This window comes from Emydura macquarii, unplaced genomic scaffold (assembly GCF_026122565.2).
Source record: "Emydura macquarii macquarii isolate MOO-44397 ecotype Brisbane River unplaced genomic scaffold, CSIRO-AGI_Emac_v2 contig_1254, whole genome shotgun sequence".
Taxonomy (NCBI): domain Eukaryota; kingdom Metazoa; phylum Chordata; order Testudines; family Chelidae; genus Emydura; species Emydura macquarii.
The window spans coordinates 2,393,739-2,420,453 of NW_027131391.1; the positions used below are offsets into that span (position 1 = coordinate 2,393,739).

Consider the following 26,715-nt stretch of genomic DNA (forward strand, 5'->3'; position numbering starts at 1 on the left):
TTTCTCACTCAGGAAACTAGGTTCTAGGGCCAAGCTCTTCAGGGCTTTAAAGATTGTAAGCATCCTTTGAATTGCATGCAGAGGTTAGTGATTAGTCAGTGCAGAGCACCAATGTAATATGTTTAGAGCAACTTCACCCTCTGAGGTGAACTGCTGTGTTCAGCTCCAGCTCACATTTTAGAAAAGTCTCAAAGAATTGTGGCATTAATCTACCCTGGAGAGGACAGAGGTAAGACTCTATGTCGAAGCCTACCTTAGAGAGGATGCACTGCAATTTCCAGGAAAGCTGTCGGTGGAAAAAAGACATTCAGGAGTAGCAGCAGCTTGAAAACAACCCTTATACTGTAAAGTGGCTTCCAAAGAAAGTGCCATCCTCCTCAAGCTTCCCCTTACCAAATAACAGCATGCCTGGGCCAAACTTCAGTAACCTCTCATATATCTCCCTCTGACCCTGATAAAGTAACTAGACCCAGGTGTATTGGGTCAATGAAGATATGTGGTGCTGACTAATTTCTGCTTACAGACCGTACCGATGATCTTTCCTGCAGCAGATACGTATGTGGGGAGAACAGAAGGGAAACCCATGGTACATAACCAGTGAGAGAACCAGGCATGAAGAGTAATTACTATTACTTCAGTCGTCAAAGAAGGAAAGAGGCAACTTTCTGCAAAAGCACGTCACTTACCCCGGTACAGTCTACAGCTGAGTCATCCAAATCTCCTCAATGGTACTGCATGGTGCTGGGAAAGCTAAAATATGTTCCACTGCTATAGTGTTTCTCATCTGAGGATCTCAAAACTCTTTATGCACTAAGAAAGCCTTGCCACATTCCTGTGAGGTATAGTATTCCTGTTTTATGGATGAAAAGCTGAGGCCCAGAATGATGAAGTGACATGCTCAAGTTGCATAGTGAGAACCTGACTGAGTGTTTTGGCCTCTCATCACAAGACTTTCTTCCCAATCAGCCACAACCCTCTGCATCTGTCCATCAGCTGAATATAAATAATTCCATTTCTGCACTTTTGCTGGAATGAGAGAATCTGTGGACTACTGATGCTACCAACCAGCTGTGCTAACAACACTTTCAGTAACTTTCCCAAAGAGAAGGGTAGAGATCAGCAGTGTCAATGGTGAGAGGTTTGCTTTAGTAAGGATCTAACCACCACCTGACAAATGGCACATGGCATCATGCCTTCAAGTGGCATTAACAACACCCATAAGCAATGGATCCCAGACCTCCCCTTTTAGCTTTCACCTATTATGAGGGGCATGCAGCTAGTAACTCTTCCAGTTCAGGCTGTTTTATTCTGCATCTAAAAATACGGAAGAACAAAAATCTGTAATTAGTTTTGGAATCTTCAGCAAGATTTAAGGGTAGGAATTAGATCTGGACAAAATGCAGCGCTTCAATGAGAGCTGTGCTGTGATTGGCTGTCTTCAGTTCTGACAGAAGTGGAGTTCCATTTTTGCTTGTTATAATTGAGTGGCAGGCATGCTAAATGGTGTAACTTGGATGTGTGGACTACGTGTCCCTAATGCCTGAGGAACTTTGACCTTCAACATCAATTTTTAGAAAATGAGTATTTTGAAGTGACCATAACGAGCTGGAAGGGGACTGGGAGGGTCTAATTTTATTAAAATAATTAAGAATGATCTAAAAGGGGTTGGTGGAAATAGCTTCCTGTTAAAATTCACAGATGACACTAAATAGTGAGGAATTGCAAATGAGAACAGAAGTTAGGCTTACCAGCCTGTAATTGTCGGGATCACCTCTGGAGTCTTTTTTTAAAAATTGGCATCATATTAGCTATTCTCCAGTCATCTGGTACAGAAGCTGATTTAACTGATAGGTTACATACCACAATTAGTTGTTCTGCAATTTCACATTTGAGTTCTTTCAGAACTCTTTGGTGGACACCATCTGGTCCTGGTGACTTTACTGTTTAATTTATGAATTTGTTCCAAAACCACCTCTGACACCTCAATTGGGACAGTTCCTCACATTTGTCACCTAAAAAGAATGGCTCAGATTTGGGAATCTCTCTCAGCTCTGAAGACCGATGCAAAGAATTAATTTAGTTTCTCTGTGATAACTGTATCTTCCTTGAGTGCTCCTTTAGCATCTCCAGTGATCCTACTGGTTGCTTAGCAGGCTTCCTGCTTCTGATGTACTTAATTTTTTGCTGTTACTAACTGTTCACATTCTTTTTTGGCCTTCCTAATTATATTTTTACACTTCACTTGCCAGAGTTTATGCTCCTTTCTATTTTCCTCAATAGGATTGAACTTCCACTTTTTAAAGGATGCCTTTTTGCCTTTAACTGCTTCTTTTTTAGCCACAGTGGCACTTCTTTGGTCGTCTTGCTATGTTTTTTAATTTGGAGTATACATTTAAATTGAGCCTCTATTATGGTATCTTTAACAAGTTTCCATGCAGCTTGCAGGGATTTCAGTTTGGGACCCACAATTCTGGCTGGACCATTTCCAAAGGCCTGTTTGACAGTTGAAAAGCAAGCAAGCTCTGTTAGAAGTCCCTTCTTACAGATTTAAGTCTTTGGCTGCTATTTCTATGCTCCTCAGCTTTGAGACCCATGACAACATCTAGTTCATCCCCTGCCATTCCCAATATTAGTCAATTGCACATAACAATCTGATGAAGTTGGGAAAGCTATAAATCCCTTACGTCCTAATACAAATGGGTGATTTGATTTCTGCATGTTACTAAAGCAAACTATTTCTTTCCCTTCAACAGGCTTTGAATGTCCAGATGCTGCTCCTTTGTGCTGAGCGAATACACAGCCTTCACTTGAATTACTTGATTAATTAGAATTTACAGTTCTCTTGGGGTTTGAACCAGAAATATCAGGTATGTTCCATTTCCTGCCAGGTTAGCCTCTCAAGGCTGCTTACCCTATGCTTCCTCCTTTGCAGTAGCTTTCAAAAGCTGTAAGATTTTTCCCCAGTGTTCAGTTGCCCTCTAGTGGACTCCAGGAATATAACATCCTTGTGTAATTTCTTAGGGCCACTGTGACAATCTACACATGCAAGAGTAAGAAAAGTCTGGGTGACATGTTCTGACCAGGAAAGACTGAAGTAACACTAATGACTTTACCCCTCTAATGATATTTTGAAGGATTTTTAGAGTTTTAACAAAAAACCAAACTGTTTAAACAATCCTTTTCATGTGAACTGAGCTAGCTCCAGCTAAGGTTCAGTCTCGTGGGATGTCCTTGGCCCACACGACTTCCAGTAGACTTGGATTTGATTTTTTTTTTAAATATGAGAATATGTAATTTAACATGCAGGCACCTGCCCTATACTGTTTGTTGCCAATCCAAGATGCACAGTTCATGAATCTGTGCTAACAGTGAGATATGTTGAAAAAAAGCTGACAGGTAATACTGCCCTTCCAAAAAGGGGCAGCAAATGTGTTTGAGTTGTGTTCTACAGTCCGGCCAAAGTATTTTTTATACTCAAATTCTCTGTGTGAAATGCTGTGCTACAGCAAAATGGATTAATCACTCAAAACATAACTGGAGGATCATTCTAGTGCAGATCAAATAAAATGTGGGGGAAGTTGTAGCTGTCTGTTCCACCTAGGCACTTCCCCCTTTTGCTTTACAGGTACAGTAATGTTGTCTTGAAAGCAATATGAATTAATGGGTAACTCTTTCTTGAAAGTGAACTTTCCTTCAAAAGGGAAAGAGTAGCCACAGTTTGAGTTGTCTTCAAGCATGCCTGTTTAAGAGTAGCGGCTCTGAAGCCATCTTCCCAACAAGGCTGTAGCTCGTAACAAGGTTTTCATACAGTGACCTTAAGTGTATGGACGGTGGGCAGATCAGTGTGTAATTAGTGCAAAAGTACCACTCTCTGCTCTCTAATTTAGCCCTTCGGTCAAAGAATTATTCCTTGGGGTTAGTAATTGGGACAAACATCTTCAGTCTTGCTGTTGCATTCCTTGTAAAAGGTGGTTCAAGTTCGTTCAGCTTAAAAAAATCTTTAAGGTAAAGAGAAGAAGCTCCCTGAAATAGAGCTACTGCTTTCAACAGTATTTTAAACTGAGTGAAATGGATTTACTTTTGGGAAGAGGTTAGCTCAAGCAATAACTCATTGAGGTTGAGAAGTTAAAAAACTGTTGGCAAATTTACTGTTCCATCTCTTAGTGGTGACAAAACATACAGGCAACACTTGAGTATGTACTTGAAGGTGTGCTGTTTAAAAAAAAAAAAAAAAAAAAAGCCAGGCTGAGGCTACCAATGATTTAACAACTCATCATGTGAGACTAAGCCACAAACTACCTGGCTTTTGCTGCAGTAATAAAGGGAAAATCCATAGGAGAACTCACAGCCACCAAGGTCAAACACTTGGAATTCATTACCGATCAAACCTGAAGAGGTAGTGTAACAATCATTCTGGGATAGTGCAAATAGAGATCATCCACTCAGCATTAGACAGCAACATGAATTTTAGAAAACAGCCAATATTCAAGTATCCTGTCTGTGAATTATACCCTTACCCCCTCATAAGGGCTTTGGCAGTAGGCATCAACAAGAAAAATACAGCTATTATCTACCCATTCAGACTTCCTCCTGTTGACCCCATAATTTCATTAATTACCAAGCACCACGTGAGCAGAGCTAATCTTAGACAACAGCCAGTAGGGATAAAGACTGACTTGGTGGATTGTGTCTGTAAGAGAACAGAGTTGAAACTATGCTTGCTTAAAACAAACTGGGCCACAGTCAGATACTGCTGCCATGTTCCTGTTTTCTCCCTTTGACTGTTTGGCTCTAATCCTAAACCTTACAAAAGCAAGTGAGTTAATAGGATTTGGCAATTAGATTAATAGGGATTGACCAATCCCTTCCCTGAAGAAGTGGCAATTATGGATATGTGGGAACTTCTACCTTCTATCAACCTCATTTTCATCCAGGATAAAGGCTAGGAGCACTTCTGCAGTGGTTATAAGGCACCTAGGTTAATCTTGCTTTTCCTCAGCTGCCATATGACTTCAGCAGTTGCCCTGCTATTACTAGTCTCTGGATCTCACTGGTCCCCTCATAGATTTCTGTGATTCGAGCATCCCGGTAGTGGCGTTCTGCAGGCATCTCTGTCACATAGCCCATCCCTCCCAGGATCTGGATGGCCTGAAACAAAAGCAGTGAGTCTTAAGCCAGAAAATAGATGCACTATTCCCACCATACTAATAGGCTCCAACATCTTAAAGGGACCATACCATCATCCTGCAATCCTTATGTGAGTGACCTTAATCTAGTAGCAAACACAGGGAGAAAAGGCATATGGCCTCTCAGATTCAGTCATGCTGGCACCTGGTGGACCCCTTTTCTCTAGAAAAACTTGATTAGCCATCCAGCATACTCTGCAGTGAGCAGTGAATTTGTTGGATCTGTGAGGATGATGCATGATTGAGGCAAACTGTGTTGAACCAAGGAGATAGCCTTGAGTTACTTGCCCTCTCTTCCTTCATGTGGTGCCATATTCCAGTGAGTGATGCTGTTATCAGCTACAGGGACAGGCAAAGAAACTGAAGTGTTATTTAGGTAAGCAGTAGCATATTTCACCATTCTCCTGGGCTTCAAGCCTGCCCTGCTGCCACACAATTCTAGGCCTGGCTCCTGGGAGGCCTTTACATAGGGGACAGAATAATCCACAGCTTTTGAACAGATGTAAGCACTAAGGCCCAGGAGGAATTCTTTAAGGCAGTATGTGGTGTCTGTACAAAACCAGTAATGTCATCTCATTTCTCTCTCTAACTTCCACATTTCCTCAGCAAGAAAGTTGAACTCATTCCTTTATATATACTTAATTTTAGGCTTGGAAGGGGATTAATGGGTAAATGTGGATTTCACCATACACTGATTAAAAATGTGAGAATTTAGTAAGTTGAGAATATTTACTTAATATATTTTGACATGTTGACACTGTTATAAAGCTTCAACTTTTTTAATCTTATTAAATCATTGTCTAATGCTTCCCAAAACTCTGGAATTTAAATAAAGAAAAAATACTTCAAAAACAATTGTTTTCATCTGTTATAACAACAGAAGTCACATTTGGCTAAGCCTACTTCTTGGAATCCACAGGGATGGCTAGACAAAACTCTACACCTCCCCTTGTGTGTTACAGTGACCCAGTCTCCCTCAGGCAATTCTGTGAGTTGGAAAGACAAGGAGGACACTATTCTGCAGGGGGGTGAACAAGAGCAAGATTCTTAGATAGATGGTTACCTGATGGGAAATGGCAGTTGCAGCCTCTGATGCAGCTAGTTTAGCCATGGCAGCTTCCTATAAAAAAAAAAAAAAAATTTTTTTTTTTTTTTTTGCAGCATTTATACAGCAAGGTCCTAGTATTCATGCGCCACATGAAGCAAAACGGTGTGTACACACACAGGAGTCAGAATTCACACCACCTGTGTTTAAATGTACCTCATAACAGTCACATGGCAGAATTTGAGCATTCATTGATAAGCAATCTCCAGTTATTTGAATAGAAGATTCAGCATTGGAGAGGAGCTGGAGCCAAGCCTGCTGTCAGCGCAAGAGAGAACACAGCATTTGAGAATCACACTGCAGAGAAGGAAAAAACGAAACCCATGGCTCCAGTACACACAGGAAATGGGACACACTTAAGTTGTCCCAGCCCAGGTTGCTATATGGACCACAGACAGCCACACCTGATCAGACCGATGGTCCACCTACAGCTGATGGTGGCCAGTACCAGCTGGTAGAAAGGAAGCTATAAAAGCCCCATTAGACATGTAATAATTACATATGTCCAAGAGACGTTTCTTCCTCATCCCAGAGAGTGGCTGGCTTGTCATCTGAAGCAAAAGGGTTTATAAGCCATTTAATAAAATGAATAATTTGAGTACTGCTAAGCTCTTGGCCTCACTGTTGTTGACACTGAGCTCTACATTATACTGCCTGTTTTTAAATACAGTTGTGAAAAGCTTTTCCCTCTATTGTACTATTGTCACTGAAAGCCTGCACAGACGGGGAAAAAAACATTTCCTCCATTTGTGTACTTGATGCATTTGACAGCTCTTTGGCTCAAGTCAGTTTCCTCTTTATGTAGTTTTTTTAAATAGGAAAATTTGATTTTAAACCATCACAAAAATTGGCAGAGGAGAGCAGGACTAGAACCTGAAACTACTTTAACCTGAAATTTAGTTAGTTTGAAGTGCATAATTAAAGAGCATTTTCAGTTTGTTGGCTGGAATTTGCGCATTATAGCAGTAACAGATGTTGAGGGACTGCCACTAACATTTGTTTAGACTGATGTCAACTAATTGTTGTTGCAGAAATCCAGCAATAGCTGCTAGGGTGTACCCACAATGGGTGATCAGAGTCCTTAAACGTGCCCTGTTGCTAGAGGTTCATGCCCTGTCTCTTCTTTGCCATGGATGCTCCATCTTAGCCACTCATACAAAGAAGTGTTTGGGAGACCTCACATCCATGGTTAACCAGCAAGCAGTGAGTTAGCATGCTCTCTTCGGCCTCCACAACTCAGCTCAGTAGGGCAGTCACGATCCTATGTACACTTAAACCCTGTGGCTCCAGCACAAGTACTGCTTTGTGGTCAATGCACCTTAATTTACAAGTGCTAGACAATTGGGGTTCTTTCCTGATTGTCTAGCACCCATCAAGGGCAACATATATAGACATATCCCCAGCTAGCTCAAGTAACAATAGCACAAGTGACTGCATGGGCTAACCCTGCACACTTGGGACCCTGGACCAGCCACTGCTGTTATGCAAGATAGCTTTGAACTAACTATATCAAAGCTAGTTCAGGTATGTCTACACTTGCTACAACAACATCTCCCATGTACAACATAGAGATACTGAATGCCTGCAGCCCTGGGGTTACACACAGGACAGACGTGCACCCAGGGTCCCCACCTTTGTAAAACTGAAGAATGAGCTGGAGCCTGCCATGGCCTTAGGGTGTAGGTGATTCAGGATATAACAGATCAAGTTGTTGCTCTAGTTAACCTTTCTAAGTCAACTAGTGAATTACCTGTTTATAAACTCCCTTATAAAAGTAAATGTGCACAGTTTGCAAATAATACATTGTCAAACAGCTTAAATTAATGTAAACATCTGGTTTTGGGGAGTTCTGCGGAAGATAACTAGATGTAGGTCAGTACATTCATTACTGGGGAGGGGATGGTACCTCTACTGGCCATGTTCAATTTGCTTTGTGGACAAAGGATCCCAGTTGCCAAGGCTAGCATCTTTCACTGGTGTTAAATTCTCTTTAAAGTGGGAAGCTGCTCATTCAGATTGCTGAGAGACTGCAGGGCATCCCATGACCTAGCCTTCCCCCACTTGCTGTGGACATAAGAGACTTTGGATAGCATCCCCCTTGCTTATGTTTCATGCCCTCTGTTAGTCATTTTGTAAGATTAAGAAATACACTGACTGTGATTCCCAATCTTTTTGAGTGAAAGCCCCCTAATTAACACTAGGTAAAACAGACCCACCTCCTCACCAACCATAAACACAACACTAAATTACAATAATAATAAATTACTTTTACCTGAGCAAAAAACTGTGCCTTCCCTGGTGCAGCCACCACTGCATACCGGCATAGCCCGACCTCTTCCCATCCCTCATGGATAAAATAATGGAGGCTGCTGCACCTGGTGCAGAGCTTGGGGGACTAAATGACCAATTTTACTGAAGCCTGATGGACCCCCCCCCGTAATCTTTGGTGTCCCTCCCCCCAGGTTGGGAACCATTGCTGTAGGAGACGATGAGGGGCTAGACCAGCTAAACCAATAGGGTTTCCCATGTTTAGGATTCTGTGTAAATGCCAATCATTGCTAGATCAGCAACAGATTACAGAAAGCAGGAAGTACCTTTGTGTAGGGTTTCCCATTGTCTTTCAACATGGCTGCTCTCCAGGTCAGCAGGCGAGCACTCTCCAGGGCCAGTGCCATGTCTGCCAGCTTGAACTGCAACAGACACAACATGTGAGGGCCAAACCTCATTTGCTTCACACAGCAGTATGTTCTACCTCTGTAAGAATATGATGACAAACCTCTCAGAAACCCAAGACAATTTCACCACAATAAGAGGGGGAGTCCCCTAATACACAAAGGGCCTGAGCCAGACTGTGCCTGTTCATGGAGGCAGGTGTAAATCTAACTTGCCTGCACCTGTGGCATGTCCAGAGTTCAAGGTGCATTACCTTCCCCAGGCCAGCTACTGTGCAGTTGCCTGTGCTAACGCAGCCATATCCTTCTTATCGAAACACTCAGAACTGAAGTTCCTAATGTCACCAGATGCAGAACCGTATATTCAGCCTGATCCATACCTGAATTGCCTGCAGTTTAGAGATGGGTGAATCAAAGGCCATCCTCTTCTCAGCGTAATCCACAGCACAGTCCAGAGCTCCCTGAGCAATTCCAAGAGCCTGCGAGGCAATCCCAATCCGGCCCGAGTCCAAGGTTTGCTGAGACATGCACAAAAGTTACACATCTGTAATGCTAGTCCCACCATGGGCTGAAGGATGAATATAATCAGCATACCCCTCCATGCTAAGATAAGATGGCCAGCTGTAGTCATGTTGGCACCACCTAGACAATCCCACAATGCATGAAAATAAAAACCCTCAGTATATTTAGGACATCCCAAATAGTCACTGAGGGCAGACGGGGGGGAACAAAAGGGGAGAAAGAGTGACAGAAAATAACATAGCCGAGGAATTGCTGCTTCTCAAAGAAAGAAAGAAAAAGAAATTAGACAAAAATGAGAATAGAAAGATACAAAAATAGATGTACTTGTTTCCTTGTTCCCCCTACTTTTATTAGAAGCGCTAAGTTTTTGTCTCTTGCTGGAGTGAACACGGGGGCCAAAATTTCCAAAAAGGACAAGTGATTTTGGATGTACAATTTCACGTCTTAGAGAGACCCAATTTTCAGAAAGTGCAAAGTTTTCCACTTCTGAGCATCAGGCTCCTATAAGGTGTCAAACATTTAATAATAAAAAAAAAAAAACGCACAAAACAACACTACTCACTTCTAAGCATCTTGGCCCAAGACTTTATCAAGAGACGGAGCACTCCCTTACTCTGAAGGGACACAAGCTTTCCTTCCCTTGCATGTACTGAGGTGAGTTATTCAGCGAGGCTCAGCCTTGTGCTATGACTGTCACACACACACCCCGGCACCTTTAAAATCTCCAATGAACTGAATTTTTCGTGGCACAATTCCAGCACTGCACTTCATGTTTGTGTTGCTTCTTCCTTGTTCAACCAGGCAGAATTTCACTCAAAAAAGCCATGGTTTGCAACATTTACAAAAGATGTTGCACTGAACATTCCTTACCCCAGCCCCCTTAAAGAGGTCTCATTTCTGACTTCCCAGCAGGAACCTCTACCTAGATCTCTGGTGTATTTGAAATTTAATTATTCTAGAATATCTGTGTCCTAAAACTCCTTTGTGCTGAGACAAGTCTAGGGATGGAAGGATGATGGAGGCAGAGACCTGCCTAGGTCAAAGTACTGATGGCAGGTGTTCCCCCAGCCCCTCCCAATTTTTGATTTTTATGACAGCCTGCAAATGAGTCTAGCTCATAGATATGTAGGAGTCAACCTTTAGTTGTTATTCCATCCCTGCTGGGAATGCAATCAGCTCTCCCAAGAGTTCAGAAATCCAGCTACACTGCATGTAATCTGCTGTTCCCCATGTGTTATCTTGGCTACTGTGCCAAGACATCAGTTCCTCAGAAATCACAGATGCTCCCCAAATCACATTTAATCTATTTCTGGATAAACCCTAGAAGGTGATCTCTGCATCACAGAGGTATGAATTTCTGCCTCTCCTCCATAGAGGGAGTTAGAGAAGCATCCAAAGGGCCTTGTGTTTTCCCCCACAGGCAGATCATCAGATGAAGGGTGAGATGATGGGAAAGGAGGGAGAGACCCTCAATTCCTACACCTCAGGATTCCCAGATAGGCTTCAAAAGGTAAGACTTACCAATTGGTGCTCCTCAGCTCACAAGAAGGGGTCACTACACACAACATTGGCTGGACAGCAGTTTACATGGATGTAGTCCTGCACTAAACCCTGTCTTCCCACAAGTCCAGCTGGCTCTTACCATAGCAATTCTGAAGCCCATCCCTTGTTGCCCCAGCAGATTGGCCTTCGGGATCCGGCAGTCCTCAAATATCAGATTGGCGGTCGAAGAGGCTCGGATTCCTAGTTTGTCTTCTTTCTTCCCCAGCGAGAGTCCAGGTGTTGGCATAGGGACCAGGAATGCACTAATGCCCTGCAACCAGAACCAGGATCTTAAAATTGTCTCCAACCTCTCATCATGCAGCTGAGCAGAGCTCTCCTAGGAAGCACATGAGGCTAATTCCAACTCACCCACCCATCCAACTGGCCAGGGGAAGGGAGTGGGAAAGAAGAAAAGTGACTGATCAGCAATAGAAATTAAAGGGGAATGAAATACCCTCTCTGCAGGAAGCTTTGCTCCAGCTTCTCTGATGAGCTCAGAGCCCCATGGAAAAGGCCATCCATCTACACTCCCTCTGGCAGCGCTGCGGCCATCCCACACAGCCCTCCTCTTTCTGAGGAGACACAGGCTTCTCCCAGCTCTTTGTTCTGATTCCACAGTCCAATGTAAGCTTATGAAGCCTATTATCAAGTGCTCCACACTTCACAACCCCATGATGTGTGCTCCACATGCTACATCTCCTCCATGTAGCTCTGGAAGTAACCCACTGAGCTCACCTTATGTTTCTGGGATTTGTCTGTAGTGGCAAACACCACAACAGCAGAGGCATCCCAGGCATTGGTGATCCAGGCTTTGGTGCCATTCAGGACCCATTCATTGCCATCAAGCCGGGCCACTGTGGAAGCAGCTCCTGCATCACTGCCATTTCCTGAGCAAGGCACCATGCAAAACAAAACCAAAGCATTCCTGTTCGCTCACATGACCAAAGGCAACAGAACCAATTATTTCTGCATCACAGACAGTTGGGCCTGGGGCTCTAGAGTGGATCCCCACACATACCCATGTTAGCCAATCATGGCGCATCTAGTGACAGTGGCATATGATTTACTGGTGGCCACTCCATCTCACCTACCCTCACTGAGCCACAATAAAACTAGAAGGGGAAATACCATCCTCTCAGAGGTTTCTCTCACTCCAAGCTCCCATCCTCATTACAGCTTTGCTCCGTCACTGACATTACAAAGAGGATGGCAGTTTACACGGGAAAATTGTTCTTTGCTATCAGTCTAGGAACATCATCATCCTGGTTACCTGGTTCACTGAGAGCAAAGCATCCTATTTTATCTCCACAGGTGAAGGGAGTGATCCACTGATGCTTCTGTTCTTCAGAGCCAAATTTCAGTATTGGACCTAAATACAAAGACTTCAAGACAACAGAAGTCACGTTAATTTACCCTGCAAGAGAAAGTGATCCAGTCACTCCCGAAAGTCCAGCACCATCATGACTAGTAGACCAGGACCCACCCTCCAGGCTCCGCAAAGAGATGCCACTCCCCATCACCACTGAGTTTCACATTAAACTGGCAGAGTAACTCCTGGTTGCTAGGACTGGTTCCACAGTCCCAGTTTCCCAGACAGTGGAGGATCTTACATTATTGACACTCATGATGACACCTGTGGATGCACAGCCCCTGCTGATCTCTTCGACAGCGATGGAATAGGCCAGGTAATCCAGCCCTGCCCCTTTATACTCTTCCGGCACATCCATGGCCAGCAACCCAAGGGCACCCATTTTCTTCACCTGGACAAGGAGAAATGGACAAGAGAGTCTCTGCATCAGTGATGCCCTGGAAAATCCACAAGTATGCACGGCTCCTCCTCCATGAGTACACTTGAGCACATGCACACTCCAGATGTTTTCCTGTTCATTCTCATGACCACAAGCAACAGAAACAACTACTTCTGCACCCTGGAGGCCTGAGGCACCAAACCACCCCACCATCTATGCACATACTAGCCAGTCCTGGCATGTCTGGTAATAGCAGCACATTCTTTACTGGGTCAGCTCCTGGTTACACAGATGGACTATAGTAAACCTACACAAAGAACGCACCTAGCTTTTGATTCAGTTGGGGTCTGATCTTGACAGTTGCTGAGCAGCCACAGCTTACAGTGACTTCAAAGGATTCTCAGAACTGATCCTTTCTGGTTAAGGGCAAGTTATTTCAGGCTGACTAAGCTTATTTCCACATGAGGCAATGACTAGCCCTGTTTGAAACCTAGAATCATGTTGAACCATAAATTGTTAATTTATTCCCACACTCCCTACCAAAGCTCTGTTCATTACACTGTCCAGAGGTGATTGAGGAGAAATCCAGCAGATCCAGTCCTTCTACCTTTAAATCTTTCACTCCATTTACACTGCATCCTAAACATGCTTAAGAAAAGGGCATAACAAAACCATGAAGGGCAGTTCACAGGAAAGCAATTTTAGCTGTCTCACTGAAGTCAAGTATTTACAAGAAGTTAATTATTACCGACAATTCAAGATATTCCCTGCTCTAAATTACCCAACATGTTCTGCCTTTTCCATCTTGAACTCTTTGGGCAATGATTGTGTGTGTGTCTTGTACATTACTGAGCAATTGTCATTGTTTCACAACAGGACTGAGCTTGCATTTTATGACACTGCTAGGTAATCTGGCCCAACATTTAGCTGTTGTAAAAATTAATCTATTTGAAATCTAGCCAGAACCTTCTTTTTATTCCAATAGGAATTGTTTTGGAATTTTTGAATAAAAAGCTCCCCTTGCTGTATTTGCATCCCAGATATTATGGCCCTGAGCCATTACATGAAATCCAGAATGGGAGACTATAAACTGATCATGAACAAATGACACTAATTTTAATTTTACGTACATTGCCATAGAATGAAATGCAAAATGTTAATAGCATCAATGAGGGGGAAAATACATTAGAGTCTAAAAGTCTTTTCAGTTGTAAGAACCTCAGGTGTGGCCAGTAAACCAGAGGAGGATACTTGTTTTTATTTATTTTCTTAGAGTAGGACATTTTAGACTAGCCAGTGACTCAGACTGGGGGAGGAAAAAGTGCCTTCCTTTTTGTGCACACTTAGTTTGAAGCCTGTGGGCTAAAGCAATAACATTGTGCTTTCTAGGACAGCATATTTGATTGTTAATCTAGTTAGAGTTTTAAGCCACCCAACTGCATTGGTACTACAATAAGGGATGACTGAGCTCTTTTCACAAAAATGAAACATGAAGATTCGGGTAGGTTGGCACTTCAAACAATACCTTTTTATTCCTAATGAATGAGAAATACAGATATGCAGCTTCTCTTTGGCAAGATGATTCTCTTGGTAGTTCTCATTCATTTCATCAACTGAACTAAATGCAATATATGGCCGTTTTATTGTTATAAAATATTTTGCCGCAATGTCTGACCTGTCTTGTTTACTAAAGTGTTTTATTGATTTGCCAAGTAAATTGCATCACATACAGCATTAACTACAGCAGCTCTGAGGAAAGTTGCTGGGAGAGAAGAGGAAAGTCAATGGTGCCAAAGCCAGATGGGGAGAAACAGAAGGGCAATTAGCATGCACAACTGCTGGCATATTTTACAGTTTTAAGCTAAACAACAGCATGTCCTACAGGAAGTAGGTACAATATAATGTCTGAGAGTTCAAGTGCTCCTGATTCCTCAAAGAATCCCTTGTGAGTCTCTCAGAAGCTTGGTTTATCATGCTGATTTGTGCATGGTAACCTCCAGAGACTCCCTCACACAATGGAGCTGGAGAACAGTGCACTTAATATGATGCACCAGGCAGTATCTGACATGCATGATCCAGATCTGCACCAAGCTCATAGCTGGGCCATGTGTATCAGAGATCTGAGGCTCTGTACTGATGAGGCTGGGCCACAAATGAACTGCACTCACCTGTTCAGCAGGGAAGCGGTGCTCCTTATCAAGCTGAGCAGCAATAGGAACCAGTTCCTTCTCAGCAAAGTCCCGGCATGTCTGGCACAGCATCTGGTGGGTCTCTGGTAACTCCACGGTCTGGTACACTGTGTGCAGCTGCCGCAAAACCCCAAAGGTCAGGGCTAGAAATAAAAGGGGGGGAGCTGATGCCTTGCTACTGTGCCCCTGCAACCAGGAAGGCCAAGCAGAAAGGAAGAACGGTCCAGCAATTACTAAACGGGCCTGGGACTGTGGAGAACCAGGTTCCAGTTGCTGCCATTAACTTTAGGCACATCAGTCTTTGTGCTACAATTCCCATATGTGAAAAGGAAAATTAGGCTCCTCTGTCCCTGGGACTGAGAGACAAAGCAGGTGGAAGGTGGTGAGGTGCTCACATAGTACGGTGAGGGCCCTAACCAGTGCCTTCCACTGAAGCACAGGGGGGGAGCACAGCGGGGCTGGGGCCGGCCCACCCAGTGCAGCAGGCCCCTTCCCAAGGGCTCGCCACCCGTTAGCGACCAGGCTGAGCCCACACCTACGGCTGCTAGGCCGAGGCCGCGCTCTGCCGCTCGGAGGGGGGCAGGAGCTGATGCCCGGGCGAGGCTGGTGAGGAGCAAACTAGCAGCGCGGCAGCCCCTGCAGCCGGGAGGGGGCGAGGCACGTCACCTGCCCCTCGGCCTATTCCGGGCCCAGCTGCACGGCACCCCGGGGTGCGCCCATTGGCGAGCTCGAGAAGCAGCAGGGAAGGGCCGGGCGCTGCAGTGGAAGCAGCTGCTGGCTCCGGTCCCGCTGGCAGGAGTGAGGAGCGACGGGAAATGCCCAGGCCCGCTCCCGTGCGGCCCCCCAGCGCCTAGGCCTGCCTCACCTCTGGCGGCAGCGCCGCCGCCCCGCACTACGAGTGCAGCCGCCATGCCGGCCCGGTAGGTAGCCAGGCTTCCGGCCCGCACAACGCCTCCGCCCTGAGCCCCGCCAGAGAGGCTAGGCTTGCCTCCGCCTCATTAATATGCACGAGCCGCCTTCCCTCAGGCGGGGCCTTCGCCGGCTGTGCTGTGCGCGCGCGCGGGCCCAGAAGCCCGCCTCAGCTGCGCCCGTCCGTTTGGACCCGAGCTGCTGGCCTGCCCTGCGTGCGCGCGCGCGCACTAGCCCGCGCGACCAGCCAGGTGCGGGCCAAAGAGCCATCGGCAGGGGAGGCGGGGCCGCCGGCAACGGCTGCCCTCGTGCTCGATCGGCAGAGACAGTGAGAGCGCCGCGCGCGCGACAAAAGCCGCCCACGGAGCGCTGTGCAACGGTCATCCTTCGCCTCCAGCCGGCGGCGCTTGCACTGCCCGCTCCCACGGCAGGGCCCGGCCAGCACAGGGACGCTCGACCCCTTGTTGGCTCCGCTCTGACCCGTCAACCGCTCCTCCCTGGCCAAGCGCACTTAGCCCCAGGCTACAAACAGCGCCTAGCCTGCGCTAAACCTGCCATGGCGGCTTCTGCAGGCGCTGGTGGAAGCCGCTAAACCCGTTGCTTTGCTTTGAGGCAGAGGCGCGGCGGCTTTCACTGACGAGTGTGACGCTCCCTTCTAACTGTGGCCAGGTGAGAGAGACACAAATCCTGCAACCTTCAGGTAAAGGGGGAACCAGCTGCCTGCTGCAGAGGAGCCGCCGGAGCTTGGGGGCACTGGAGCAGGGGGTCTATAGGCAGCCCACAGCGTGTTATGTGGGCTGCATCAAATGCTACCTGGAGGGCCCTGCGGGTGTCACATAGGCCACAGGTTGAAGACCACTGCACTAGAGTAATAATTAACAGAAGGCCTACCACACCTACCCTTCCCATGATGCAATGCTTCATTTGGAGGCCGGTAGATTCAGTGGGGATTAGAGGGTAGAAGCCCTACTCTCTGCTTTCTTGCCTGTTACAAATCTGCACTAGAGATTCAAGCTGGAACATGTACGTTTCCCCTGTTGCCCAGACTTAGTCCAAAGCTAGAAATGGGATACTGCGTTTTAAGAATGTAACATGAGTCTGAAAACAGGGTTGTACTGTGTGTCAAGAGCTGGTTTAATGTGTGTCAAGAAACCACTCAGTCCCTATTGTGAAAATCCTGGTTTTATTACTATTGCTTAGGACAAAATAACATTTTATACAAATAAGTCACCTATTTTACTCTGGACAAGGAGACATGACAGGACAGCAGAATGAGGATCGAAGGTGGAAGGACAGCAGGGGAGGGAAATATCACAAACAGCTTCATTGATGCTTCTTGCATTCTCTGTGAAAAATATCTTTACAAAGAAAAAATATATTTCTGTTAAAGCTCCACTGAACTGCTATTGTCCTTTGTAAACTAAGGGGAACCTGCAGCATCCCAGGATCATTCTTTGATCTAAAAGAACACACATGGGTGGAGACAATATGGACCAAGACTTAGACAGCTCCCAGGATAAAGGTATCATGAAGCACAGAGCCAGTCCCAAGTACAAGCAAATGCTGGACTTGTTCAAATATTGATTCATTGAATGAAGCAAATATTGATGCTGGGTTCTATTTCCCCTCAGGCAATTTGGTCTTGTGATACTGTAACACTATCCTTGTCCTGTTACAAATGCTCTGACAGGAGTGCCCAAACTTTGGGGCACAGAGATGCATTGGCAACTGGCCAGTAGCCCAAAGGGCACATCTAATATGCCTATAATTTACCTCATTTAAAAAAACAAAACAAAAAATCACCTAATCAATACAGATGATCATGATATTTGCTAGTGCTTTTATCTTCCTTGACAGATGAAGAGGAATTGCTTGTTAGACTTCGCCAGCTGTCCATTAGCTTTGTCCTCACCATTAAAGCCACAGGGAGAGAGGCAATGTTTTATGACTCCAAGAATTACATATGGTACTTGAGTCACATTATAAGACAGCAGTTTGTCTGTGCGGATGTGGGCTACTATGCGAAGAGCCCTACATTAGGCAGCATCTCATAGCCCAAAAACGTGATGTGACAAGGCAGTGGTTCAAAAAACAAACATTGGATCTAATGAAGTATAAAATCTGGAAGTGGAGTTACCACACTACTTGGCCAAACTCATTTTGCTGCTCCACCACTTATCACAAAATACCATTCACTGCCTTCCTGATTCCTTTCCACTAACATTTCCTGCTTCCAAACATTTTGCCCATTATTCTTGGACCTTACTAGAGAAGCAGAATGAAAATTCCAGCCTAGAGAAGCTGCAATGCAAAGAGACTTCCTGCTTTTCTCTCTAATGAGCAGCACTTAAAACCATAAGGAAATACACAAAGGAAGACTGTTCATAACTAAGGGAGAGAACAGGGACAGTGATACCTGGTCATGTAACACCAGGTGATCCTATTGCACCAGCTGCAATACATAATCTTCAGTCACCCATGGAACAGTTGTGCAGGAAGTTTCCTCTCCTCTCTTGCACACGTGGGCCTGGAGCACTCACCTTGAGAATGCTTCTGAAGAGAGGTCAGACTGGTCCCAAGAGGGCAAATACTTTATGGAGTTAGTTTCTGTTTGTGTTTTTGGCCCATTTACTTTTATTTACAGTATAAGCTTACTCTCCACTCTCTTGCCAGCCTAGTGTACACTAACAGAGGGAAGCTAGTCTCACACTGATTTCTCATCCACTGACTCCTTAGCCAACACTATAGAAATGTCTGCCTCATCCCTTTAGCATCGGCCTCTGTAGACACACAACTCCAAAATGGATTGTCCATTTGAAGAAGGGAGAGAATGGGTGTTGAATCCCATTCAATTCCTCCCAAGCACACTGGTTGGTTTGAGGAGCTTGTACTCTCAGCAGCAAAGAACGCAGACTGAAGGCAAAAAGATTCTCTGCTAATCATGTTTACCAAAGGCAGGGAAGTACTGTACAGATCCTCTTCTAAACAGAGAAGACACTTTGCTAACAGCATCCAGGAGAGAGGGAACACTGGATTGTGCTTGGGAAGGAAGGAGATTGGTGTCCATGAATTCCTGGGCCTGACTAACTTTCCAGGATAGCATTGCCCTCTATATGAGCTTTTTTCCTCAACATGCATTCTGAGGCTAGCCTTTTAAATCTACAAGAACCAATGCAACTGGCAGCACTCTCTTTTCCAATTGGTAAGTACTTGTTATGATCTCCTCCAGTTTTCCCTTTCTTATTGCTGAGGAGATGACACATTCACAGGATATACCCAGAGCACCAGTCTTTTGCTCTACCCTGACCTCTAGTGATCAAGATAACCACTGGAGGTTGGACTCTCCTACAGCAGTTAATGCCCAGTCCCACATTTCCAGGAGTATACTCATGCTAGACAGATGCACTCTGCAAAACAGCAGCTAAATGGCACCCAACCACCTGCACAAAGCCTCCTAGCTGCACTAGATACTATTTAAAGATTTGATCATATGTTTTATAAATGTTGGGATTTTTGGGTACAGAATATTCCGTTGCTGGCTCAGGTAATAACACATCCCTTCTGACTACCTCATTATCTATTACACTGGGAACAAATACAGACCATTACATTCATAAGAATAAGCAAGAAGTAATTACTTTAAACAGAGAATTAGACAAAAGTCATAATTAAAGGCACCTGGATTTGTACTACACACAAGTTTAGCTAGATTTCCCACCAGCTTCTCGGGAACAACTAGTTGCCTCCTTAAGACATTCCTCTCTTGAGCATCCTGGAACACATCAGGACAGAAAGCCCTTTCTGGAGCAATTGTGTCCTGTCAAAAGAAGTATGGGGTACTTGTGTGAGAAAGGAGCTCTCAGTCTCACCATGGCACAATGTGAGGACATCTGGAGACAGCCCCAGCAAAAGGAGAACTAGAGACCTTTCTAACATACACCAGCTCTACTAATGCTGAACTAACAATCAAATGGGGTTACGTGGACATCTCTAGGGAAGCTGATGGAGATAAATGGCAGAACTATTCTTTACCTCCCAGCTTTCTAACACCACAGCCACACACACAAATCTTGGCCCTGGTCACCTTTATCCTCTGCTCCCAACGTATTTGTTGTGGTCACTCACAATTAATGCCCTCCCCAAAAACAAAAAAAGACATTTGTGGTATCATTCATAATTAACATCCTCCCCTATAACTGAAGGTTCTTTCATGACCCTTATCCCACATTTATTCTCACTTGTTACCTTGGTCCTCTGTGCTAATGCTAACACTATTCATCTCCTGCCAAGCAAATGGAACAATGGCTTCCTTTTACTATGTATATATTAAACATGCCCTCGGCTGTAACATCCATACTCTCACAATTGTGATTTAATCAATATTAAAGCACGGTCTACTTTGGACATTACTTAGCATGACTGGTAACCAACTGCAGTCAGTGTGTGCATGGCCACAAGGTGCATTTCAACTGTCTGAGGGAACAAATGGTACTGGCACCAATTAACTTGTCTAGCGTAAATAAGGCTAAGCTGTTAGATACAAGAGGCAGACCTGATCAGTAACAGGGCTGGAGTGAGAATGAATAGTAGGGTATCGGTGGATCAGGGTATCCAATATAATGCGCAGAAAAGCATTTCACTAGTGCACATTTGCATGGCAGGGAGCTAGACCCCTGCCTAACTGCCAGGGACACACATTATTTATGTCAGTGCCTGACAAATATTTCTTCCCACCTTCAATGCCAGGTGCTACGTGGGTCTGAAACACACACTTTGGTTTGGCTGCTCCAATAGCTGTAGTAACTATCTCCACAGAAGTCATTAGAACTTTTCTAAATCATAAATATAAATGATCCAACTAAATAGGCAAAGCACTGGCAGAGGCCCAAATCCACCTGGTTTAAGGATATAATCATATCAGTTCTTGTTGGGTCACAACAAGCAGCCACCTCTCAGCAGTGACTGTCCTGCTCAGGGCAGCATTTAGGGCCCAGTTTAATACTAGCACAATCCTAAGCACTGGTCCAAGCAACACAAAGTAGATGACCATTGTAACACCATTGTCTCTTAGTGTAATACCTTTGATGTGTCGTATGGGTTTAATATATAAAAAGACCAAAGTCTAGGAAGATCTGCCTGCTAAGCAAAATGTTCTTCAGGTGACTCTCCAGGTTCTCCTCCAACTTCCAAAGAAAGAGCTAAATAGACAGACACACACAGTGCAACTTGAGCAGAAAAATCTCCCATGCACAGAAGCAGGGAAAATGGTGAAGGTAGCAAGATTAACCTTACCCCTAAGGCTGAGCCCCACTCATAACCCAATTATTCCCTCACAAGAGCTCAAGGAATAGGGAATCCGGTTGATTTAATGTCCAAATTTAGTAGTGTAATCTCTCTTTTCAAACATCCTGCATCTCAATTCAAATCCCTTGCAAGACATACTTTGTAACTGATTAAGGAATCCTGGGAGTGGCCCAGAACCCTGGAAGTAGATGGAAGATTCCTGCACCATTTAAAGCTGGATTCTTTTAAACCTCCCCTTGGGGGATGGGTGTGCACACTGGGAGCCACCCTCAGTCATGCATACAGACTGAACTGCCATACAGTGATAAGGATGTCTGCCTTTCAGGCTTCACTGGCTACTTGGAAAAAGCAGATTCTCCAACTGAAAAATAGCTTGCCCACATATCAGCTGAGCTCTCTGGACAGGGGGCAGTCTGCCCACTGGGTGGCACAGAGTGTAACCTAACAACAAACATCAATAGTCTGCTAACAGAGCCTTAGAGTCCCTGATCCGTAACCTAACCAAGGTACCATCAGAAACAAAGAAAGCTAGAGGCAAGGTACATAAGAATGCCAGGGAGGGGAGTGTTGCAGGGAGATTTCCTTTACTGTCACAAACTGCCACCTCAACCTTCTTGCTTCATGTTTTCTCATGGGGGGAAGGAAAGGTTCGGCAAGAGGCCCTGGGGCATGAGACAGCAGCCCTCCTCCCTTCCTGCACGTCTTGGAATGGTTAGGGGTAGCACAGCATCCGGTGGAAATGAACACAATGGTTACTGTCCCCCGTTGTAGGCATAGTCAGCCTTGTTGTGCATGATCAGCTTGTTGTCCACAAAGTAGAAGCTGTCTGAGCGGGTCTCATAGGGGTGTTCAACCATCAGGCGGACTGTGGGAGAAAAAGGTCAGTTACACTCATGTCTCTGCCACATCCCAAGGAGCAGCACAGTGTCAGTGGAAAACAAGCATGTGGTAAACAACCCCTTTGTCACTTTGAAGCTCTGCCCCTAAAGAGAAGTAAGAGAAGCAAACTGCTGTAACTGTGTGAGCCTCAGGAGCTCTGCACTGGCTCATCTGTTGAGCCTATCCAAAGGATGGAGGTCATCAGGCTGTAAAAGCAAACTGCAAGAGGGTGGATCAATTTCACACAGATATTCTGGAACCTGTCGGAGGCCACAGTACAGCAGCAATGAACAAGTACATTCCTCCTCTGAAACCTGGCTGGTGTACAGTAAGAGGACTAATGTCACTTGCACAGCCCAGCTTGTGTACTCAAGTCACGAACTCAGTTCATCCTCCCTCTGCCAGACACACCCAGAGAGTGGCAGAAGACATTCAACAGTTCCTGTCCAGTCTGTCCCTCAATAGCATAGCACATTTTGTAATAAAACCACACTGTGCATACTCACATCTTGTCAGCACACATGGCTCTCCACAGGCTCCCAGAAAAAAAAATAACCCCACTCTGCAGCTGGAGGGCTCAAATCCCAAACTCTGGGTGCTATGAACACGTTTCTTTGGCTTTTGAGGGCATATTCTCTCCAAGTCACCAGGGTTACCTCTTGGACTATGCATTAAGGTATTATGTGCAAAAGCCACTGTGACTCTGAGGTCACAAGCTGCCAATAAAAGCAAATACCAGAGACCAAGCTGGATTTCTTCAGACCTCAACCATACACAAATGAAGGCAACTTGCTCAAGACTACACAGTGAGCCATCAGCAGAGTCAGGAACTGAACCCAGATCTACCTGTTCCTAGTTCCCTGTCCCACCACATGACCATCTATCCTCTCAGGGAGAGAGAGCATTTGAACACAGCAGCGGTTCAGTGAGGGAAGAAGGATACCTACTGAGGTCCTCTGAGAGCTGGGGGAACTCATAGATGTGTTCACATGTGTTCCTGCTGCTAGGAATGCAGAAGCCAAAATCAAAGTCAAAATTCTTCAGCAAGCGATCCCGGAAGTAATGTCTCTCGATCATTCGGAAGTTTGACACTGGCTTGTCTCCCACTGTGAACTCCACTCTGTAGGCATAGGGCAGGAGAAATACACCTCATGAGACCACCTAGCCCACTTCAGACTGGGAGAGGCAAAAAGCCTCAGAGCTGTGGTTACACAGAACCTAACAACAGGGCTGATATCACCGCTAAACAGAGACAGATCTTGGCATCTTCCCTGTCACTATTAGCTTCTTTTTCATTTGTATTGTGACCTGGGTTCTCACTAGTCCATGGTTAAGTTCAGTTGGTACCTAAAGTTCCCCAGAAACCTTATTCTCCCCTCTTTATATGAGCTTTTACTCACGTTGCACCAACTGTCCGGAGGCGGAGAAATGCTGGGGTGAACTGATAGCGAACAAAGCGGCCTGCACTGGTGTCCACTTCTCCACTGTCATCCTCTTCCTCCTCATCTTGCTCTAAAAGAATTTACCAACTCAGAGTTAATCTTCTGATGCTCTAGGAGTAACATACTGATGGCTTGTAGCTGGTGTACTGAAACCATCCAAGATACCTAGCACTGCAGTATCTAAGAACTGTTCTTTGATGTGCTACTGGCATTAAGAAGTTAATAGAGAACAGTTTCATAGCAAACATTCACAATTGATTACAGGGACCAAAAGACCCTGCTTACAAAGATGCATGTCAAGCTATCAGCTATGAAAGTACATAGTTGCTTGACCACTAGCCTTTTACCTCCAAGTTCTACACTCCAGTCTTTCTTTGGCTATCTACATATAAAGGGACTTTTGGGGGGGGCTTAACAATGGAATTTGATAAATCTTGATCTGGTGTTCAGGAAAAGACCACAACAATAGCACCACATCTATGGGGCATGCAAGTTTCTCAAACACTGGGCACCATCTGCAACAACCTTGCTGAGCCGAGAAGATAAAGGGATCTATAAGCACAGTATTCACATCCCACCTTGCTCAGAAGTGGAAAAATGGTACCAGCCTACAGCTACTTAGCAGTGGCTTTGAAATATACTGTCTCTATGGGATCACTTCTTAACTTCCTAACTTCTCTTCTGGAGAAGAGTGAGAGGGGACATAAGAGTTTTCAAGTACATAAAAGGTTGTTATGAGGAGAAGGGAGAAAAATTGTTCTCCTTAACTTCTGGGGATAGGACAAGAAGCAATAGGCTTAAACTGTAGAAAGGGTGGTTTAGATTGGACATTAGGAAAAACTTCCTAATTGTCAGGGTAGTTAAGCACTGAAATAAATTGCCTAGGGAAGTTGTGGAATCTCCATTATTGGAGATTTTTAAGAACAGGTGAGACAAACACCGGTCAGGGATGGACTCTAGATAATACTTAATCTTACCATAAGTGCAGGGGACTGAACTAGATGACCTCTCAAGGTCCCTTCCAGTCCTACAATTCCATAACCATGTGTCACTATTAAAACACACACTATTAGAACTTCCCCAACTACTGATAATTTCAGGGCTGAAAGGATCACAGGGAATGAACTCCCCTTTCAGCCCTACAGCAGGTCCTTTATGGGCAAGTTGAGACACATTTACAGTGTAGTCTGAACAGAGCTCTGTGCTGTACCTCCCATGGAAAGAGGATTTCAGTCTCCAAGGCACCTCTCACCATCACTATATTCACTTCACATTGGTTTTTTTAAATAGTACCTAGAACATTCCCAGGTAGAGAAGCTCTCAGTCCCGCAGGAATCCTAAGGGACGGCACAGAACAAAGGTGAACTCAGTACACTATGCATAGTGAAAGATCGTTGTGTTTGGCCTGCATGGCCCCTTCCCCACACCCCACTAGGTCCCATAACATCTCCCTTTTCCCCACTGTCAGCAGGTTCTACCTGAAGCAGAAGGCTTGGCAATTTCAAACAGCACTGTCCCCGTCTCCAGGTCCCGGATCTTGAATCTGGTGAAATCGATATTGTAGATGTTGTCCTCAGGTTTGCATAAATAATCTAGGACGGAGGAGAACACATTAGGGAGATCCCTTGCTTGTGACAGTCCAGATCAGGAGGAGAAAATATGGGGCCACATAACCAAGCCTCAAAGGTTCTCCTCCTAGTAACCAAAAGGCCTTCAGCTACATTAACTGAGCTCAAGCATGTTAGAACATTTAGGGATATTTCCCAGAAGCTTCTGGGAGAGTTGGGGGGGGGGGGGGGGGGGGGGAGGAACAGCAAGGAAACCAAAAAGCAAGTTGCCGGTTAGACTAACCAAACAGTACAATGCACTTAGACTCAGTGCTGACTGAGCCAAGTTACTGCTCTACCTGTATATGCTGAGTGAGCTAATCCAAATGAAAGGGAAAACAAGGCTATCTGTTAATTATGCCACAGTTTAACACCAGCACCACCTAAGCAGCATCACTCCTGCAACAAAGCAAACAGAACAGATTGCAAAAGGAAAGGGAAGTGTGGCTCCTGTTTCATCAAAACTACTGGAAAGTGAGATACCAACAAACTCCAGGAGTAGATTGAACAAGGCTGACAAGCAGCCTCAGGATTTCAATAGCCCCATGGGGGACAGTCATCCTAGATAGACAAGTAAAAAACAAAACTTTGATGGATCTATACAATTTGGGACCTAAAACAAAAAATGTAACATCTACATGGGCACGCATGTGGAACTTCACAGGAAAAATCTGGGTCCTTATGGATCCAGGTGCAATACAGTCTCAGAACTCCAGTCCATGGACAAATGTGACAGGTGCTGTTAAACCAGAATAAGGCTGGATACCTCAGCATCAAGATGAATCCAGTTGGAAAAGCAGAGATCTGTCACAAGTTCTGCCTTTAAACCTTTTAATCTACATAGCAAAGTATGGCTTCTGGGAGAGGAATCAGGGGAGTTTTCCAACTAGTCTAGGCTACGATGTTTTCTGGAAGGGATATTGGGGTCCCCAGGGAAGGAGTGCCCTGTACAGGTTCCCTGGCAGGTTACTACTGGTGTCCTCAGGAGGAGAGGATATCAAAATCTGCAGAGACTGATATTAGGGTTGCAAGATGTATAGGGTCCCTGGGGGAATGCTAATGGGTCCCTGGGAGGCAAGGTATCTGGAGTCCCTGGGGGGATGATAATGGGGCCTCTGGAGGGGCAAAATGTACGGGGTCCCTCAGGAGATTCTCGGGGAAACGGACAGGACGGGCGTCCCCGGGGGGCTCACACTCGAGGCTGCAGGAGAAGGTGCCCAGGGGGGTGATGATACGTGGGTAGGGCGCCCGCTAGTGGGGCTTGCCCGGGGGTTCCCCAGAGCAGGCGCCTGGGGAGGGGGTGAAAGGTCCCCCAGAGCGGCAGCAGCCCGGATAGCCCCGCACTCACTCTCCGTGACCCGGCCCAGTCCCAGGACGTGCTCGGGCCGGACGGTCTCCAGCTCCAGCAGCTCCGCCTCTGAACGGGGCAGGACCGCCCGCGGCGCCGCGTCCCCAGAGCCCCGCCGCCCCCTCAGCCGGCTCAGCACCCCCCCGGCTCCCGGCGGCGGCTTCTTCTCGGGCCCCGGCGCCGCCACCCTCGGCCTCGAGCCGCTCATCGCCCCGCCACCTCCGCCAAGATGGCCGCCGCCTCCCTCCGTAGCTATGGGAGC

The 26,715-nt window shown here is 45.6% G+C and overlaps 2 protein-coding genes and 1 long non-coding RNA gene across 7 annotated transcripts; 1 reads left to right on the top strand and 2 right to left on the bottom strand.

Annotated features, from left to right (window-relative positions):
* On the top strand, nt 1-6,484 carry LOC137154430 (uncharacterized). The gene is made up of 3 exons (XR_010920211.1): nt 1-690; nt 2,754-2,867; nt 6,348-6,484. It is a non-coding gene; the product is annotated as an uncharacterized lncRNA (long non-coding RNA).
* ACADS (acyl-CoA dehydrogenase short chain) lies at nt 2,825-16,101 on the bottom strand. 4 transcript variants are annotated; one of them, XM_067550080.1, is made up of 10 exons: nt 15,830-16,094; nt 14,944-15,107; nt 12,638-12,787; nt 12,298-12,409; nt 11,763-11,914; nt 11,128-11,298; nt 9,344-9,481; nt 8,886-8,981; nt 6,250-6,306; nt 2,825-5,148 (listed from the first exon to the last, which is right to left on the bottom strand). In XM_067550080.1, the coding sequence occupies exons 1-10, from the start codon at nt 15,873-15,875 to the stop codon at nt 4,996-4,998; spliced, it is 1,239 nt and encodes a 412-aa protein (XP_067406181.1). In that variant the 5' UTR covers nt 15,876-16,094; the 3' UTR covers nt 2,825-4,995. The 4 variants fall into 4 exon arrangements, with proteins under 4 accessions (XP_067406181.1, XP_067406183.1, XP_067406182.1 ...); XM_067550082.1 differs by lacking the exons at nt 2,825-5,148; nt 6,250-6,306 and adding an exon at nt 6,438-6,588 and having other exon boundaries at nt 15,830-16,098; XM_067550081.1 differs by lacking the exons at nt 2,825-5,148; nt 6,250-6,306 and adding an exon at nt 6,677-6,842 and having other exon boundaries at nt 15,830-16,101.
* A 529-nt stretch (nt 16,102-16,630) lies between these two features.
* On the bottom strand, nt 16,631-26,715 carry UNC119B (unc-119 lipid binding chaperone B). 2 transcript variants are annotated; one of them, XM_067550085.1, is made up of 5 exons: nt 26,454-26,715; nt 24,977-25,090; nt 23,457-23,568; nt 23,000-23,176; nt 16,631-22,042 (listed from the first exon to the last, which is right to left on the bottom strand). In XM_067550085.1, exons 1-5 carry the CDS (start codon nt 26,659-26,661, stop codon nt 22,027-22,029), a joined length of 627 nt encoding a protein of 208 aa, XP_067406186.1. In that variant the 5' UTR covers nt 26,662-26,715; the 3' UTR covers nt 16,631-22,026. The 2 variants fall into 2 exon arrangements, with proteins under 2 accessions (XP_067406186.1, XP_067406187.1); XM_067550086.1 differs by having other exon boundaries at nt 16,680-22,042; nt 23,004-23,176; nt 26,454-26,713.

Bases quoted from the DNA above. Each gene is read 5' to 3' on its own strand.
- ACADS (XM_067550080.1), bottom strand. From the start codon at position 15,875: ATGGCGGCTGCACTCGTAGTGCGGGGCGGCGGCGCTGCCGCCAGAG. The intron at 11,915-12,297 runs GTAACCAGGATG...TGCCTTGCTCAG, and splicing joins CTTTGCTCTCAGTGAACCAG to GAAATGGCAGTGATGCAGGA. The intron at 6,307-8,885 runs GTACTTCCTGCT...TTTTTTTTATAG, and splicing joins ATGGGAAACCCTACACAAAG to GAAGCTGCCATGGCTAAACT.
- UNC119B (XM_067550086.1), bottom strand. From the start codon at position 26,661: ATGAGCGGCTCGAGGCCGAGGGTGGCGGCGCCGGGGCCCGAGAAGAAG. The intron at 23,569-24,976 runs GTAGAACCTGCT...AAATTCTTTTAG, and splicing joins TGCCAAGCCTTCTGCTTCAG to AGCAAGATGAGGAGGAAGAG. The intron at 22,043-23,003 runs GTAGGTATCCTT...TTTCTCCCACAG, and splicing joins CCAGCTCTCAGAGGACCTCA to TCCGCCTGATGGTTGAACAC.